Here is a 15,499-nt window from a genome sequence, read left to right on the forward strand (position 1 = left end):
GTCACAGGGCACACGGCCTGGATACCTGTGTCAGTGTGTGACCTCGGGCAAACGCCAAGCCACACAAGCCATGCAGAAGGGCTTGGGAGCCGAGCCACCACGAGTCTGGGCCAGATACTGCAGAGACCAGAAGGTCTGAGATTCGGATACTGGAGGGACACCAGGACACCTGGGGACAGGCCACTGGTCAGACCAGCTGCCAGAGAGACCCAGTGCATGTTTGTCCATCAGCTGGGAGACCAGGGGATCCAGGCACCAGTAACTGAGCAGAGTAAGAATTTAGGATCACTTGCTGGAGGATCTATGTTGTATACATAAGCATTTACCACAAACAAGCTTTCTTCACAGTCAGCCAGTGAATGGAAAGGATGAGGCCATTGAAGCTGCTTGTGTGCTGAACTTTTTGAGGTCTGGCTGTATATACACATATATTGTGCACATGTGCCTCTTGAGGATACATCCTTGTGGTCCTGGCCACAAGGAGCTGCAGCAGTCTCCTCTATAATGGGCTACCAGATGCAGCAACTCCCAATATTAGACTGACCTACACTTGTATTACTCTTACTTTAGTGCTTAATGTTGCTAGAGAGACTGAAGTTTTCACACTAATGTAATTATAGAAAAATACTGCAATAAAGTTTTCTTTTGAGCAAATGCCTGATGAAATGCCTGAATTACATATTGTTCTGCATGAGTGTAAAATAACCCTTGTAAAAAACGAAGCTGGCTGCCAACCAAGATTTTTTTCCTTCTTTTTTTTCCCCCTTTTTCAAGTAGCTCTGCTCATCAGCCTAAGGTCATATCAGCACTTGGATGAGAAATCACAGAATGTGAAAAGCCCAGATATTAATGATACATATAGACATCTTCGAGCTAAAACAATAGGTGTAGCTCGAAGACAATTACAAAAACCAAAGATGTTGCCACAATCCACCCTTCATCCTACACCTTCCACCAACACTTGCACTTATGCAACACAGTGCACAGCCTGTTCAGCAAGATAATCTAGCTACAGAATAACCTATTTTGCAAGCATAAGAATTTAATATGAATTTAATAATTGGTTTAAGTCAACAGAGATGTGGGACATTGTCAAAACAGTCATTTCTGCCTCCCCCCAACCGTGTCATATTCCTGCTCCTTCACTATGCTGATATGAGCACTCACAAATCTGGACAACTCATATTAATCATTTTTTTCTGAGCTGGGTCAGTTTTTATCACTACCAGCTCCCTAATCCAGTATGCCACAGGAAAAATAACTCACAGAAAGAAATATATTGAAAAAGCTTATTCAGACTCTTTCTTGATCATTGTAGGGTGAATTGCAAACTATCTTCCTAAAGACTTGCATTACCACAACTGAGGGGACAGCAAACCATAGGTAGCAGGAGAGAAATTCTGCTCGCCACTGAGGAAGATAAACATACGTGCACCCCTTACATCACTTCACTGCCTTCCGTTTTCATCACTTGTCACCTCCTGTTTTTGCTGTGAAAAAGTCTAGAATTAATACAAAAAAATGATACAAACAGTGCATCCTGTAGAACTATTGAGATGAATGAATCATAGCTATAATACAATCAGAAATTAAAGTAGCCAAATCACTATGAATTACTGAAAAAGCTCAATGGCCACAAATTTTACTAGTGATAGGTTTGTATCACAGCCACTAACTGCATCAAGTGGCCCATATAAATTTATTCGCATTATAAGACAGAACACCCTGAAAAGGAGAATGTCTTAAATCAGGGGAGCATTTTAGAGGGAGGGGGAAGATCTTTTGTCACAAAGAACTGAGGAAGAATCTCTCCATGACAGACTTAAAGAAATAATCACTTTAAGGTACATGAGACAAAGGGAAAAAGACATCTAAGAAAACTGAGGATGCCCTAAGAAAGAATGTGTCTTGAAAGATGCTGTTTGGACCAGAGAGCAAACATGAACGTTGAAAGGAGTAATACTAGCTTAAGTGATTCAGGCTGGGACCTTCTAGTGCAAAAAATACCAAATCAACAGATTGCTAAGCCCTGTCAAGGTACTTTGCCCACAAAATGGTAGCCCCAGGATAAGTCTGAAGGAGTTCTGTTCTTATTTAGTAATATGCAATCAAACCAGCTCTGCAGAGACCTGGGGTTAGCATTTGCAATCACCTAGGAGCCTGAAAATCCTCGAGAACAAGAGAGGATGATTGTAAGATTTGAATCAAAGCTAAAATGGAACCCTAGTACTCCTGTGTTTACAAAAAACTGTAGAAAGATTCAGCAGCTAGAATGGGGTGTGTTACACATCACTGAATATACTGGGCTATTATGGCAGTGGAAACATTTGGCAAGTATCAAGGCAGTTGCTCACCCTTGAAAATGAATTTGGCAGCTGCATAAGATGAGAGTATCTATAGGTAGTAAGGGCTGCAAAACTTCCATTAGGTCATCATATAGTCCTCTCTACTGACACAACAGCAAGACAGTGCCAAGTCATTCGATCTGCCTGTCTTTAAGAGCATGCTGAGAAAAGGGTGGGTAAGAAAACTTTCAACTCAAGGTTTCTCACAGGGACAGTTGTTTCATGGGCAATGTCTAAACCTAAGGGGTGCAGGCATTATTCAGGCGTTATAAGGAGAGGGTTGAAGATGACAAAGTTTTGTAAACCAAAAGTTGTTATACAACTCCACCTGGAAGTCACAATGCTTAAATACATTCACACCAGACCCTTTAGAAATAATACTTTTACGTCATTAGTGTTTCAAATTGATATTTTTTTTCTCATCTTCATCAGCACTTTCACCATCAGTTTTATACTTTTCTTATCTTTGCTGTACCTGGACCTCTGAGACCACTCCTTTCCTTTCTCCTGCACAATTATTTCTAAACCTCTATCCTGCATGGGACGTGAGACAAATAAGGCAAAGCTTTACCTCTTTTTTTTCGTCCTGCATCTATTTTTGTGATCAGCATCTAGCATGTATTCCCTTCCAACCTCGAACAGTTCTTAAAACTGCTGCAAGAACAAGGGTTCCACTCTGCTTCACAGCTCTTATCAGCTAAAATTCCACGCATAAAAGATAAATACAGTTCTGTCCCCTCAGCTGATATAATGCATTCTCTCAACATTTAGCCCACTGAAATGAGGAATATATGAATTAGCCAATTAAAATGCCCTCCATGCCAAATTTTAAAGAATTTATCTTCATCTCAGTGTGACATTCCAAGACCCACACATTCAGATCAGTAACCATCCTTCAAACTAAGTTTGGTTTAAAGCTACAGGACTTTATAATACTATGTGACTGTACAGCTCCATGAATTAGCTCTTCACTTTTTAAATTGTGTCCTTAAAAATAGAAAAGCTAAGAGCCCTGGTATTTGCAAATTAAGAAGTGCGTCCATTCCTAATACATGCTTATACCTTCTCTGATCCTCTCTTCCAACAAGCTTTTTGATGACTAATCAGAAGCAGCTGAGAAATACAGAAAGGTTTCAAAGTATGATTTTCCTGGGATATTTTCCCTAAATTCTCACATCTTCACTAGCAAGATAGCCCCCTGGAAAAGAAATAGTGTGAGAGAAGCTAAGTTTCTGCAAGTCTCCTGTTTTGTTCATAGAGAGATTAAAATTTTGGAGATTATGCTTTTACATACTACCCTGAAAATACTACCCTGTGCACTGTTCGCTGCATTTGACAGAGAAACAGCTTTCTCCATTGCTCAGTGGATATTCTGAAGACAGCGAGATAACCATCTTATCATTATCTTGTTGGCTCAAGGAATGTCATATTGTGACAAAGCTTCTGTTTCAGGGAAAACTTAAGGCCTAAAGCCAAAAGCTGGGACTGAACTCTAGTTAGGCTGACATGGCAACAAAAGGAATACAAACAATAAGCACAGCCACAGAAAGATTTGACAACTACCTTTGAAGGCATCCAGGTCTAGTCAGTCCTAATACTCATGATAGCTCAAAAAAAACCTCCCAGTTCCCTTCAGTAAGGCATTTCTTGTCCCTCCACCTGATAGCTGCATTCCCTCATCCACCCTTAAGTCCACCTTCATATCTACTGGAGACAGGAGAGCTGGGAATGTACACACTCACCAACTCCCCACACTCCAAACTAGGACTTTACCAAGGGTGAGGGAAAGAAAAATAAAAATGTGAGAAAATTTGAATAGCCATGTATTTCTCTTTTGCCCATCTTATATTCACATAGCCTGATAACAGATTTTGAAAATCAAAAAAGAAGTAAGAAGAAGGAACTATGTATACCGCTCCCCTCAGAATGGATGAGGTAATAGAAAGAATTATTTCTGATAAACCTAATCCTTTAAGATAATCTCTATGCAGGGTGTGTTCCAAGTTGCTCATTTTTAAAGTATTAGATAATTTCTTTTTCTGCATACTGCAGCCTATATGCTGTGTGCTTGCATACAACTCTAGGAAGCTAAATTGTAATAAATATATTGGGGTAGTAAGTTCATTTCCCAGCACATCCCCTGCCAGCCCTTGGAAAGGAGTGTTTGCTTTAGATCTGCAGTTTCCAAGTAGACCTCTCTTTCTGCATGAGTATTTAAGTCTTTCTGCTTGTTTATAAATTTTAATTTCAAGTAACTTAATACCTTTTTTAAAAAATGCATGAAAGACTAGCATCTTTACATGGAGCACAGCTTTCTTTAACAACGGATATATCATTGCTCAAAAGTAAAGAACCTGACAATTTACATTTTTCATTGTAAAGAAGCAGACACAGTTCCATTTAATAGACAAGTTACTACTGTGAAACTTTCAGTTTAATCCCTCCAATTTATTTGGGAAATGTTGAATATCATAAATCTAATAGAATTATTTTCCTTTTTTTTCTGATCATGTAATACCCTTCTGATTTCTGGTTTCCTTCCCCTGTCCTTCATTGTCTTCATTAGCTCAAATGCAAAGCACATTTAACTGGGGCAAATTAAAAGTACATTTATCTGCCAATTCACTGCTCTTTTCTCCAATGTGTGAATATCCTGGTTATATCACCTATAATTATATAAAGCCTAGTTATTCATATGACAGCAAGATATGATCATACCAAATTATAAATTAGGTTGTACTAACTGTGGAAATATCCCACTAGAATTATGCAGGTCTGGATTTGTTTTACAGCAGCACTGCAGATTGCTGCCCCATCCAGGAAGGCAGTTTTGCAGTTGCTAAACAGTATATGAGATGTTGCCTTGGGTGGTGAAGCTGCTGTAAAGTTCCTTCTTCCATCTCACTCTTGGCTGCTAATTCTATTAGCACCGTTATCTCAGCATTCAGCTGGGGGGCATCCCAAATTCAACATGAATAAACACCCTTAGGAATGTGACAGCAGCCCAGGGGAACACCAAGTGTGCACAATCAGCTGGGGAAACACCAGGGAAGGCCTTCAGACAGCAGCAGAGTAGGAAACATCACACCCCAAGGAAGAGCACCAAGTAAAAGGTGCTGTCCTGAAGAGATGTCAAAGAATCCCAAAGCTACAGACCAGAAAACACAAGACCCACTGTGACTGATATATCAATGAACCAGCATCCAATCAGATACCAACAATTTATCTTATGGTGTATGTACATCAATCCAGTTTTATTAACCAGTTCCCATCTCTTGAGATGGACTGATAAAACAGGCACACCTAAACAGTAAAGAAAGTATCTTGAATTGAGAATAAACTTGTCTATAAATTTGTCTGTTCACTATTATAAACTGTTCTTCTAGAATATTGCAGGGAGGAGAATATTTTAAATCATAAAGATCTATCAAAGTAATTTGACGTTATTTTGAATAAGAAATTACAACAAAATTTATAGACTTGTAAAATCTTACTGGCAAACAATGCAGTAATAAATTACTTACACTCAGGCATCCAGTCACATCTTAGCTGTTCTAAGGTGTGCTTGGTAATTATTAAGAGCTACAGATTATTATGGAGTATTTTTACCCAAAGATTTAACTGCTTTACCAGCTGTTTATAAAAACATTTGAAGGAAACACAGAACTGCAGCTCCACATGCAGCTCCACCACTAAAACAGACTGACTGAATTATTTTTTCTAGTACATCTGTGAAGTGCAACAACAGAAATTAAATTAATACTGTAGTTTTGCAGATATCAAAGTAATTCTAGGAATAATCTGCTTCATTATGAGATACCAGGCATTAATGTTTTTAGTTCTGTTACTAGAAACATAAGTAGGCAGTTAGACTGAAACTGGACAATATGAAAGTCCTGAAAATAAAAATTTTTAATCCTCTGATTAAAAGTGACAGGTAATTGATTGCTACTGTCATAAATGAACAGTGGATTTTCTCTTAATATTCACATTAATTGGTTAAAAGGATTTTATTCATAACAAGTGATAAGAGGTATCAGACAGATCTATAACAATGTTCTAGAAAACTGAAGGAACCACACTATGAAAAATGAAGCTTAAGTATGCAAAGCATCCAAACCTTACAGACTAATATAGTCAGTAAATATTAACATCCAGAGAAGATAGAGAAAATATATTCAAAACTATATGCAAATACTAAGTACAGTCGATATCATCAGCATGAAAGACATTCAGAAACACCTATTTAGAGACACAGGGGGTGAGCACATTAACCCCATTATGAAATACAGTTACAATCTGTCCTCACTGTTAGTTCATAGTATCTGACCACGACTTCTGGCAAAGTTCCTCTTGGAAGATGCATCAGCAGATGTTAGTGATGGATGAAAGACAAAGTACTCTTGAACCAAAAACCAAACAGGAGGTGAGCTGTAACAGAATAAAAGTCTATATCCATTTTTTCTGTTCACCTACATCTGGTTCAAACAATGAAATCTCAGTCCAGCTGGAATGTTGCACCTAAGTGTTCAGCTCAAAGAGCTGTTCATTTCCACACACAAAATAGCAAGCCCAAAAGGCAAAACACAGTAACATGCTCCTAGATTAAAAGTACCAACAGAAAGCAAGCTGTAAACTCAGATAATAAACATAAATTAAATTATGTCTGCTTTATATAAATATATATTAAATCCTTAAATTGAAGGCAGCATGGGTAAAAACCACTTATTCTTGCCAATCCTGCTCACTAGCAACACTGAGGAGATACTAAGTATAGTTTAAGGATCTGCCTGTCCATTGTTTCTTCAAATGCAAATTATTTGTATTTTCTTGTTATTGCTAATTGAATCTTAGAATGTCATGAGGACAAGTAGAAACCAAGCACCTGAGAGGTACAATACTATCCTTCCCAACACATTTATGGTTTTGTTTCCAGTTACTGGTAAATAGTTTTAGGAATGTTTAAGTAATTTTCATTTTTAAAGAGCATGCACATTTAGCTGAATTCTTTGGAGGCATGTAAGAAAAAGTATTAATGACAATGTCAAATAAATAACCTCCCTCCCAAAGATCCATTGTGTGAACAAGTATTATATTGTGAATACAAAACAAAGGTACCAAAGAGATTGCCATGTTCATTCCTCTTAAAAACAAGTAAATACCAATTCTTAAAGCAGTAGTGAAGTTCATTTTCCTAAAAGAAACATGCAACATTATTTCCCAGTATTCAGAATTTATAATCAGAAGTTGTAAACTGCCCAAATGAACATGTTCAATATCTTAAACACGTCTAAAATTACAACACGTACACGGGTTTCATTCAGCTGTTGCTACAAACTTATTAAATGTCTCTGGAAATACCTCATCTCACAGAATTTCAGAGTCCCTTGCACTTCACTTTTATTAATGATATTTTAGGGAAAAGGTTTTTTTTTAAGAAGCTTCTTAGAAAAACAAGTATTTTTTAAGCCAGATATGCTATAATTTTTCGATTGATTCCATCTAATAAAATCCTTACTTGTCTGCTCCAAGAAATGGGCACCATCTGTCAGATAACAGTTCTGTTGGGTTTTTTTTGGTTTGGTTTTTTTTTTTTTTTTTTGAAAGAATGCATAGTATTTTCAGGGCTGGGTTTCAGAAAGATTAGGTCTATGAACAGTGCAGTTGTCCAATGGTTCACAGGTGTTTCAAAAGAATTTCAGTGGAACCTAAGGTATTTATTTACACATTCCACTGCTGTACTGGAAACCCAAACACAGCAGCTTTGAGTGTGATATATAACTATCAAACTGTTTATCATCTGCATTAAATGATATGGAGACAATAAACCAAAATAATGCATGCACACAGACTTTTTCAATCTTAAAATTATTTTAATGTCCCTTTAACAGAGAAGTATGAGGCTCCAGAGACTGGCAGTCAAATATAATTCCATTACAATATTAATAATAATAAAAACCCCAACTGACTCTGGCTTCCACAACTGGTTTCCATTACTTCTGAATTTCATTCCAAAGCCAGCTTTGACAAAATAATTTAACTTCACACTTCAAAGAAGGTTATGATTTACATAATCAATGTAATCGCTACATTAGCTGTAATGAATAGCAGACAAAAGCGACGTAAAGGGCAGAAACTGTCTTGGAAAACCTAAGTTATTAAGAAATTACTTAAGATTTAAGGAAGACTCAATACAGGATTGTTTTCTCACTACAGTGCTTGCATCACCAGTGAACCTGAAGACCATAAGTAACACTGACATTACATTTCTTTCTTTTATACCACATTTCATAACAGCTTTTCAAAGTCTTTCAGGGTTAGCCTCATTCTGCAGGCCTAGAAAGGGCTTTGGCACTAAATGCCTTGTTCAGAAAGGCAACAGCACACCAACAGAAGCAGCTCACCCAGTTTCAGTCCACAACCTTTTGGTTATTTTTTAAAAGTCATCACAGACGACTCACCAGCTGCATCCAGAATTCATGATAGGGAAAAGACATTTAGTATATTTTCCACTTCATAAAATTTTTCACTGGAATGACTGTTGATTTCCCAGATTATTTTGGAATTAAATCCTCTATTTATCTTTCAAGTGCACTACTAAGCAGAACTAGAAGGTACAGATTTTTGCAGGTGTACCTATAGGGAAGGAAGCATGACCCATCAAACAACAGTGTCCCATAGACACTGAAAATTTTCTTAAAGTGTAGGCTGCAACTCGAAGTTTCAGCATGCAGCAGATAAACACGAAAGCCGTAAGACTTAAAGACATACAAGGAAGCTGAATTTCCCCACATTAGCTCTGCCAAACAGAGTGCATACACTCTGGGTCACAGCATGCTGCCATTGGCATGGTATATCAGGGCTATCACATTCCCTTTTTCTGGGGCTGAAACCCAGAAAGAAGAGTCAATGGGAAAGGCTGTCCAAAGCACTTTACAGAATGGAGGGGGTTGCTGCCTATCAGGGCCTGGAATTTGTGCAATCTCCAGATGCTACAAAAGGCTTTGATGGAGAAAAAAATAATCAAAAACTCAGGCAGGAACAAGCACATAACAATAAAGAAAAAAAGGCAGCCACTTTTAAACTGATGAAGGTCAATAAGCTTCCTCAGCAATGCACTGCATCATATTGCCAGACCAAGTCCCATCTTCCCACTAAACTACATTTCTAAGTATTTTCCCAGGTGAAAGCTGGAGTTGGACCACACATAGGTTATAGGGCTCAGGTACCTAATATGTCAGGAAGCAGAGAGGCCAGAGACCAAGTACACTGACTGGATATACAGTGTGAGACTGCTAACAAACATCAACGTGGACTACCTGGCAAGTAGGATAAGAGGCCTGGAAGCCAAATACTGGAGCAGCCATCAGTCTGGGCCAGATATTGGAGAGACCAGAGGGTCTGAGACTTGGCTACTGAAGGGACCATGCAAGTTACTCAAGAGACCAGGACATCTTGATGGTTGGCTCCTGGTAAGTTCAGCTGCTGGCCAGAAATGTTTGTACAGGTGCACCTCTTGGGCACAAGGCAACTGGGAGATCACTGAATCCAGGAACCCACCACTGAGTAGACTGAGTTGCTAAGACAAGTTACTGGCAGGACCTACAGTGTTCTTGTACCTGTGGGAGTTCAGGTCTGTGTACCAGCAACTGGACTGGGAGCTTTGGGCCTCTGTGGCTCACGTGCCCACAGCTGGGGTGTCCAACAAATCAAGGAGTCAGTGACTGAACAGACTGAATGCATAAGGTCAGTTACTGGAGGGATCTAAATTCTCTGTGTGCATGTGTATTTACATAGAGATACATGTGTATTCATTTGTTTTTCCACAAACAGGCTTTCATTCACCCTGAACAGTCAGAGAAGGGAAGGAATGTGTCCATGGGCACTGCTTGTGCTTGCTGAGTACTGTGTTCCATATCCATGTTGGCCTGTGTGACCAGTCGTGTGTATGTGTATATAGGACATATGTGTGCCTATTGGGAATAATTCCCTTTTGGGAATTAACCTCACTATTGGCTGGACCTTGGGACATGGAGCTATGTCAGTTTTGCTTCAATGAGGCTTCAAGATTTAACAGGTCTCATAACAAACAAAATTAAATACAACTATTAAAGCCTTCCAGTAATTCAAGGTGATAAGTGGCCCTGAAATGCTCTTTTAAAACTTCACTCACTACACAAAGTATTATTAATTAAATGAACCTTAAACCATCATTATCAGTATAATTAATTATGAAGAATCAACAATGAAATAACTGTAAGACAGGTGTTTAAAATGCCTGAGCTGGCTCCAAATGGAGCAATTTTCATCCATCAGTGTTAGTAACCCAGTTCAACTGCCAGGCTTTCAAGATGTGCTCGGCTCCTGAGGTCATACACTTGCATAAACACAACACAGAACTGTGCTGCATCTGTGGTCAGGGCACATCAAGACTGGGAAATGAAGACACTCAACCCCACAGTGTCATTCAGGTCCATCCAAGTGCACTTGCTGTAGTTCAGACACTTCAATGTCTTTGCAGTGCTTACTATCCTGGTTTTTCAGAGGCATTCATTACCAGGGCACAGCTGATGAAGTGCGTACTCACAAATGAGCAAAGCCAGCTCTGCTCTGTGGCTAAAGTTGGCTTAAACCTTAAGTGCCCACTGGAGACACTGAAGAAAAGAAACCCTCATGAATTCTGGAAAAAAACCTGAATCCATTCAGAAAGGTTAGGTTTCTCTGCATAAGGTCAGCAAGGTCTCCAAATTACAACACTTTCCCACTATTTAAGGTATCACAATTCTTCTATTGCACCAACTGTAGATTAGAGTGAGTGGACTTCAATAAGTCTTTTCTGGAAGACACAAACCTGAATAGCAACACTATCAACTAACTTCCAAAACACCTTGGTTCTTTCCTTTTTTATTAAAAAAAAATCATTTAACACTTGTTTATTTCACCCTATTGAGTATAATACCAAATAATGCTACCACTGCACAACACTTACAATAGTACTTCACAGAAGTTTAGTAGATGCAGTCTATCATTCATAAGCTTTAAAATTCTCTTATGATACATGGTAGTAAAAAAGAAAGAGCATCTTACCAGCTTTGGGCACATTTAGCGTTTTCATTTCTGCCTTGCTACACTTGTCAATGCTGAAACATGCTTTTGTCTTTACTTTTCCAGCTGACTCCACAGACTGTGTAATATTTTCATTTTGATTTTGGACATTTATTTTAGACAGCAATGAAGCACCTCCCTCTTTCTCCTCTATCTGCAAAAGAGAAATAAGTTCATAATAGCATTGTCCTCATGAAGCCGAAGAGAAATAGAGAAAAGAGCTACAAGAAGGGATTTCAAGATGTATTAATTGTCATTATCAAATTGTTACATAAATATATATATCTCTTCAAAATTATATGCATCACAACAAGAAGTGTGTGCACACAATATCAAACATTTGTGTGAATTGTTTATGAATTTAGTTTAATACAAGTCTTCTGTAGATAAATAAATAAAAATTGTGCTGCTTTTCTGTGTCAATATTAAAGGTTTCAGAGAAAGTACTTTTGCAGCAGAACTGCAACCCAGCATACTGAGACTTTACAAGTATCCTGGCTTTTTAACTGCTTTTACAAAAAATGTCCAATAAAGCCCATGCCAAGATACAATCCCTACTTCCTTTACACTTAAGAATTGCATTTGGGCTCAATACTGATTAATTTTATTTATTTGAAAAACATTTTTCTGCAACCACTCCACAGTGAGAGAAGCCTACCCTGCGAAGCAAGATCAAAGGTACTGACAGCAAAGCTATCAAAATAAGTTCTGAATAGATTATTTATGTAGAGGTTGTTTGTGATTAGCTCAGATGTTATCTTTTATTCACAATGCTGTACAAAATATTTTTAATGTTCAGTCTACCTCCTTTAACTTAATTCCTTGGTCCATCTCCTTAGTTTCATTCTTGAGACAAACAGCAAGACATTTTCCTGGTGGAATAAACCTTGACTTTTTGCCTGCATTTCCTAGGAGTTGACTTGGAGCTGCAGATCGCCTCATATTTAGCTGTACTGCTCTGCAGGATGGACAGGAAGGAAGGAAGCAGATAAAGACAACTGTAGTCAGGATAGGCTTTAAATATAAAAAAAATCCATATATGACAACAAAAGCTCTGTTTCAAAATATAAGAGAGTATACAAGACCTTCAAATAGCAATATTACTTCACAGGCATAGTAACATTTAAGAAAAAGTAGTGTTGTTGCAATGCTTTGTTTAAGTACTAAGAAAGACCAACTACAACAAATTCTGCAGCTGAACACCTCTATTTTAATTTAAAAAGCCTCTAATGCAGTTTCCAATAGTAATAAATGGTCTGGAGATGCACAGTATAGGGCTATTTAACAAACCTGCACCAGTTTATACAAAGAAAGACAATTTTAAGCAAAACTTACTATTCTATACTCTTGAAACATAATTTTGAAAAGCCCAGTGCTTCCTCATCAGTGCACAATGAGCAATGAATCTGAAAGTATGTCTCATACCTGGAACCAGAATTTTGCATTAAACAGTCAATTACATTTGCCATTCAGGTTCACCATAATAAGATTAACATTCAGCAGAAAATTATCTCAGAATTACAGTGGATACTATTGCTCCATGTTATGTCCACTGGAACAGTAGGAGGAATGTATTCTAGATTTTCCCTCAAAAGATAAGACTGTTATTCCTCTGAGCAACCTTAGGACAAAACCAAACATATACCAATGTTAATATGACAAGTTTACTTTTCAACCACTAGAATACCAAGTTATAATCTTAATGCTTCAAAGTAGTAGACAGAAATCAAACAAAAGAAGAAAACTCCAATAGAATAACACAGCAGCTGTAATAAAGAAGGCAAGCACAAGTTACACTCTAGTTACAGGTCTAATTCTCCGCTTACAAACGTTTATTTTAAATTATCCCCCCAACTACTAGGTTAAAAATAAACCATAATACAGACTGCAGAATCAAACTTCTGTACCATCTCAAAAGCATGTTTGCATCCTGCTGCAACAGTGTGTTTCTGCACCTTCTTTGATGCTGCTCTGCACTCCAGTGGCTTCCTTGGGCACAACCACCATTCTTTCCAAGGTTTGCACTGAAGTAGTAATAGAGCACTGCCAAAACATTTTGCAAACATGCAGAGACTGGTAGCAGGAATACTGCTCTCTCTGCCATATCTGCACAATTAGCATATATATGATGCTATATACACTAGACATAAATCTCAGGGGCAAAATGGCCTCAACTGTTGTCACTTCCACTGTGGCTGTTATTAAAAATACAAGGAAAGAAGCCTCTTTGTCTACAGCAGTTCACTTAAGTTAGGCTTACCTGACAACAGCAACAGCAAATGAATTTTGGTTAACCCTGTGCAATAAGTGAGTAGCTTGGTTATTATAACAGGAGTATCTGTAGCATGAAAAGCCACTGTGAACACTGCAAAAGGTGTTCAGAACCTTCCAGGGGAGAGACTGCAAGTGCCAGCGCTGAGTAGAGCCGGCTTCAGGTGTCATGTGAATCTGAACAAGTTCTCTACCCAACCCTACACTGCACAGTGACTCTTGGGAAGACAACACAGGACAGCCCAGGCTCTGCATGAGGACTGTGCACAGCATGGCCACAGTACTACACTAACCCTGCCCACTGCACTTGAGGTTCTGTGGGATAGAGAAGCTGCACAATTCATAAATTGCACATATCCATGATTAAGGTACTCTGGTTTCCAAATCCATTTGGTCATTGTGTTGTCACTTGGTCATAAACCACAAAAGCAGACTCATTAGGAGCTTTGAAAATTACTAAGACATTTGAAGACAATACCCTCGATAACTCAGTAACTTCACCGTTACCAGTATTACCTACTTGCAACTACAAAAATCCTTATGGGTTTGTGGGTTTTAAAATTTCATATTGCATCCAGAAATACATATATGTCTTTTAAAATACAAGCTTTCATAAAATATAACAAAATATGTTAAAAAATAATAACCAAAATGTTTACATTTTGACCCTTAACACTACTACACAATAGAAATACAACATCAGGAATGTTCAATAAACCACCGATGCCAGATGTTTCGGATAAGATCAAAGTGAGTGTAGCAAGGCAAGGAACAGCTCCAGACTACAACTAAATGAAAGAATATGCAAATAAGCCCTTTCTTCAGAGACAGCACCGATACACCAGGGAACCTTGTATTTGCCTTACTGTTAGGTCTGGCTGCACAGAAACAGCTGCAAGCAATGCAAAAAGCAATGCACTGCTCCTAGCTTTTATTAGCAACCAGGCATGACCAAACCCAGGGCACCACGAAACCACAGCCCAAACCGTCTCATGGGTGACTCTGGTTTGTCAGGCATTGAATTCTGGTTGCACTTTTATCCTTAAAGGTACATTATTAACTGCATTATAAATTAAATACACATATAAAGAATGTTTCGAGATTTTACACATCCAGCTCAACACAGCGTGCACGGAGCTCTGCCAAAGGCTGCTACAATGTTCATCTCGGCCCAAACTTTACAGGCTGCTCCCGGAGTGTTTGAAGAAGCACTGCCGGCACAGATGGGGAGGCAGAACAGGGGCTGTGGGCAGCTGCAGAGACGTGACACAGCATCAGCTTCTACTCGGTCAAATTGCAGGCAGCGAGTGCATCGCCTTGAACTTCAACATTACTGAAAAATCGTATCCAATCAGAAATAATTGTAAGGAATTTTTACAAGAGCATGTAGTAATAGGACTAGGGGGAATGGCTTCAAACTGAGAGAGCGAGTTTACATCACATGTAAGGCAGAAATTCTTCACTCTGAGGATGGTGAGGCACTGGAACAGGTTGCTCAGAGAATTTGAAGCTGCCGCATCGCTCAAGGCCAGGCTAAATGAAGCTCTGAGCAACCTGATCTACTGAAATATGTCTCTGCCCACGGCAGGAGAGTTGGAACTACATAACTCTAGGGTGTTTCCCAGGGTCATCTCCACCGGACCACCCCTCCCATGGCTCCCGTACCTGCGCTGCCGCCACCGGTCCCGCCTCCGCGCTCAATTGTCCCGCCGCGCTCTCCCGGCAGCCCCAGCGGCCGCACTGCACATGCGCTCTGCGCAGCCTTCGCTCCCCGCCGG

At 39.0% G+C, this 15,499-nt stretch overlaps 1 protein-coding gene across 1 annotated transcript in view; it reads right to left on the reverse strand.

Moving 5' to 3' along the window:
* RAD54B (RAD54 homolog B) overlaps nucleotides 1–15,482 on the reverse strand; it is a 62,933-nt gene extending 47,451 nt beyond the window's left edge. Inside the window, exons 1-3 of the mRNA XM_088177359.1 lie at nucleotides 15,387–15,482; nucleotides 12,255–12,408; nucleotides 11,433–11,604 (exon numbers count right to left, since the gene is read on the reverse strand). Coding sequence (XP_088033485.1) covers nucleotides 11,433–11,604; nucleotides 12,255–12,392 — 310 coding nt within the window. The 5' untranslated portion in view covers nucleotides 12,393–12,408; nucleotides 15,387–15,482. The remainder of the gene's footprint in view (nucleotides 1–11,432; nucleotides 11,605–12,254; nucleotides 12,409–15,386) is intronic.
* Between the last annotated feature and the right edge of the window lie 17 nt (nucleotides 15,483–15,499).

This window comes from Sturnus vulgaris, chromosome 1 (assembly GCF_052056855.1).
Source record: "Sturnus vulgaris isolate bStuVul1 chromosome 1, bStuVul1.hap1, whole genome shotgun sequence".
NCBI classification, from domain to species: domain Eukaryota; kingdom Metazoa; phylum Chordata; class Aves; order Passeriformes; family Sturnidae; genus Sturnus; species Sturnus vulgaris.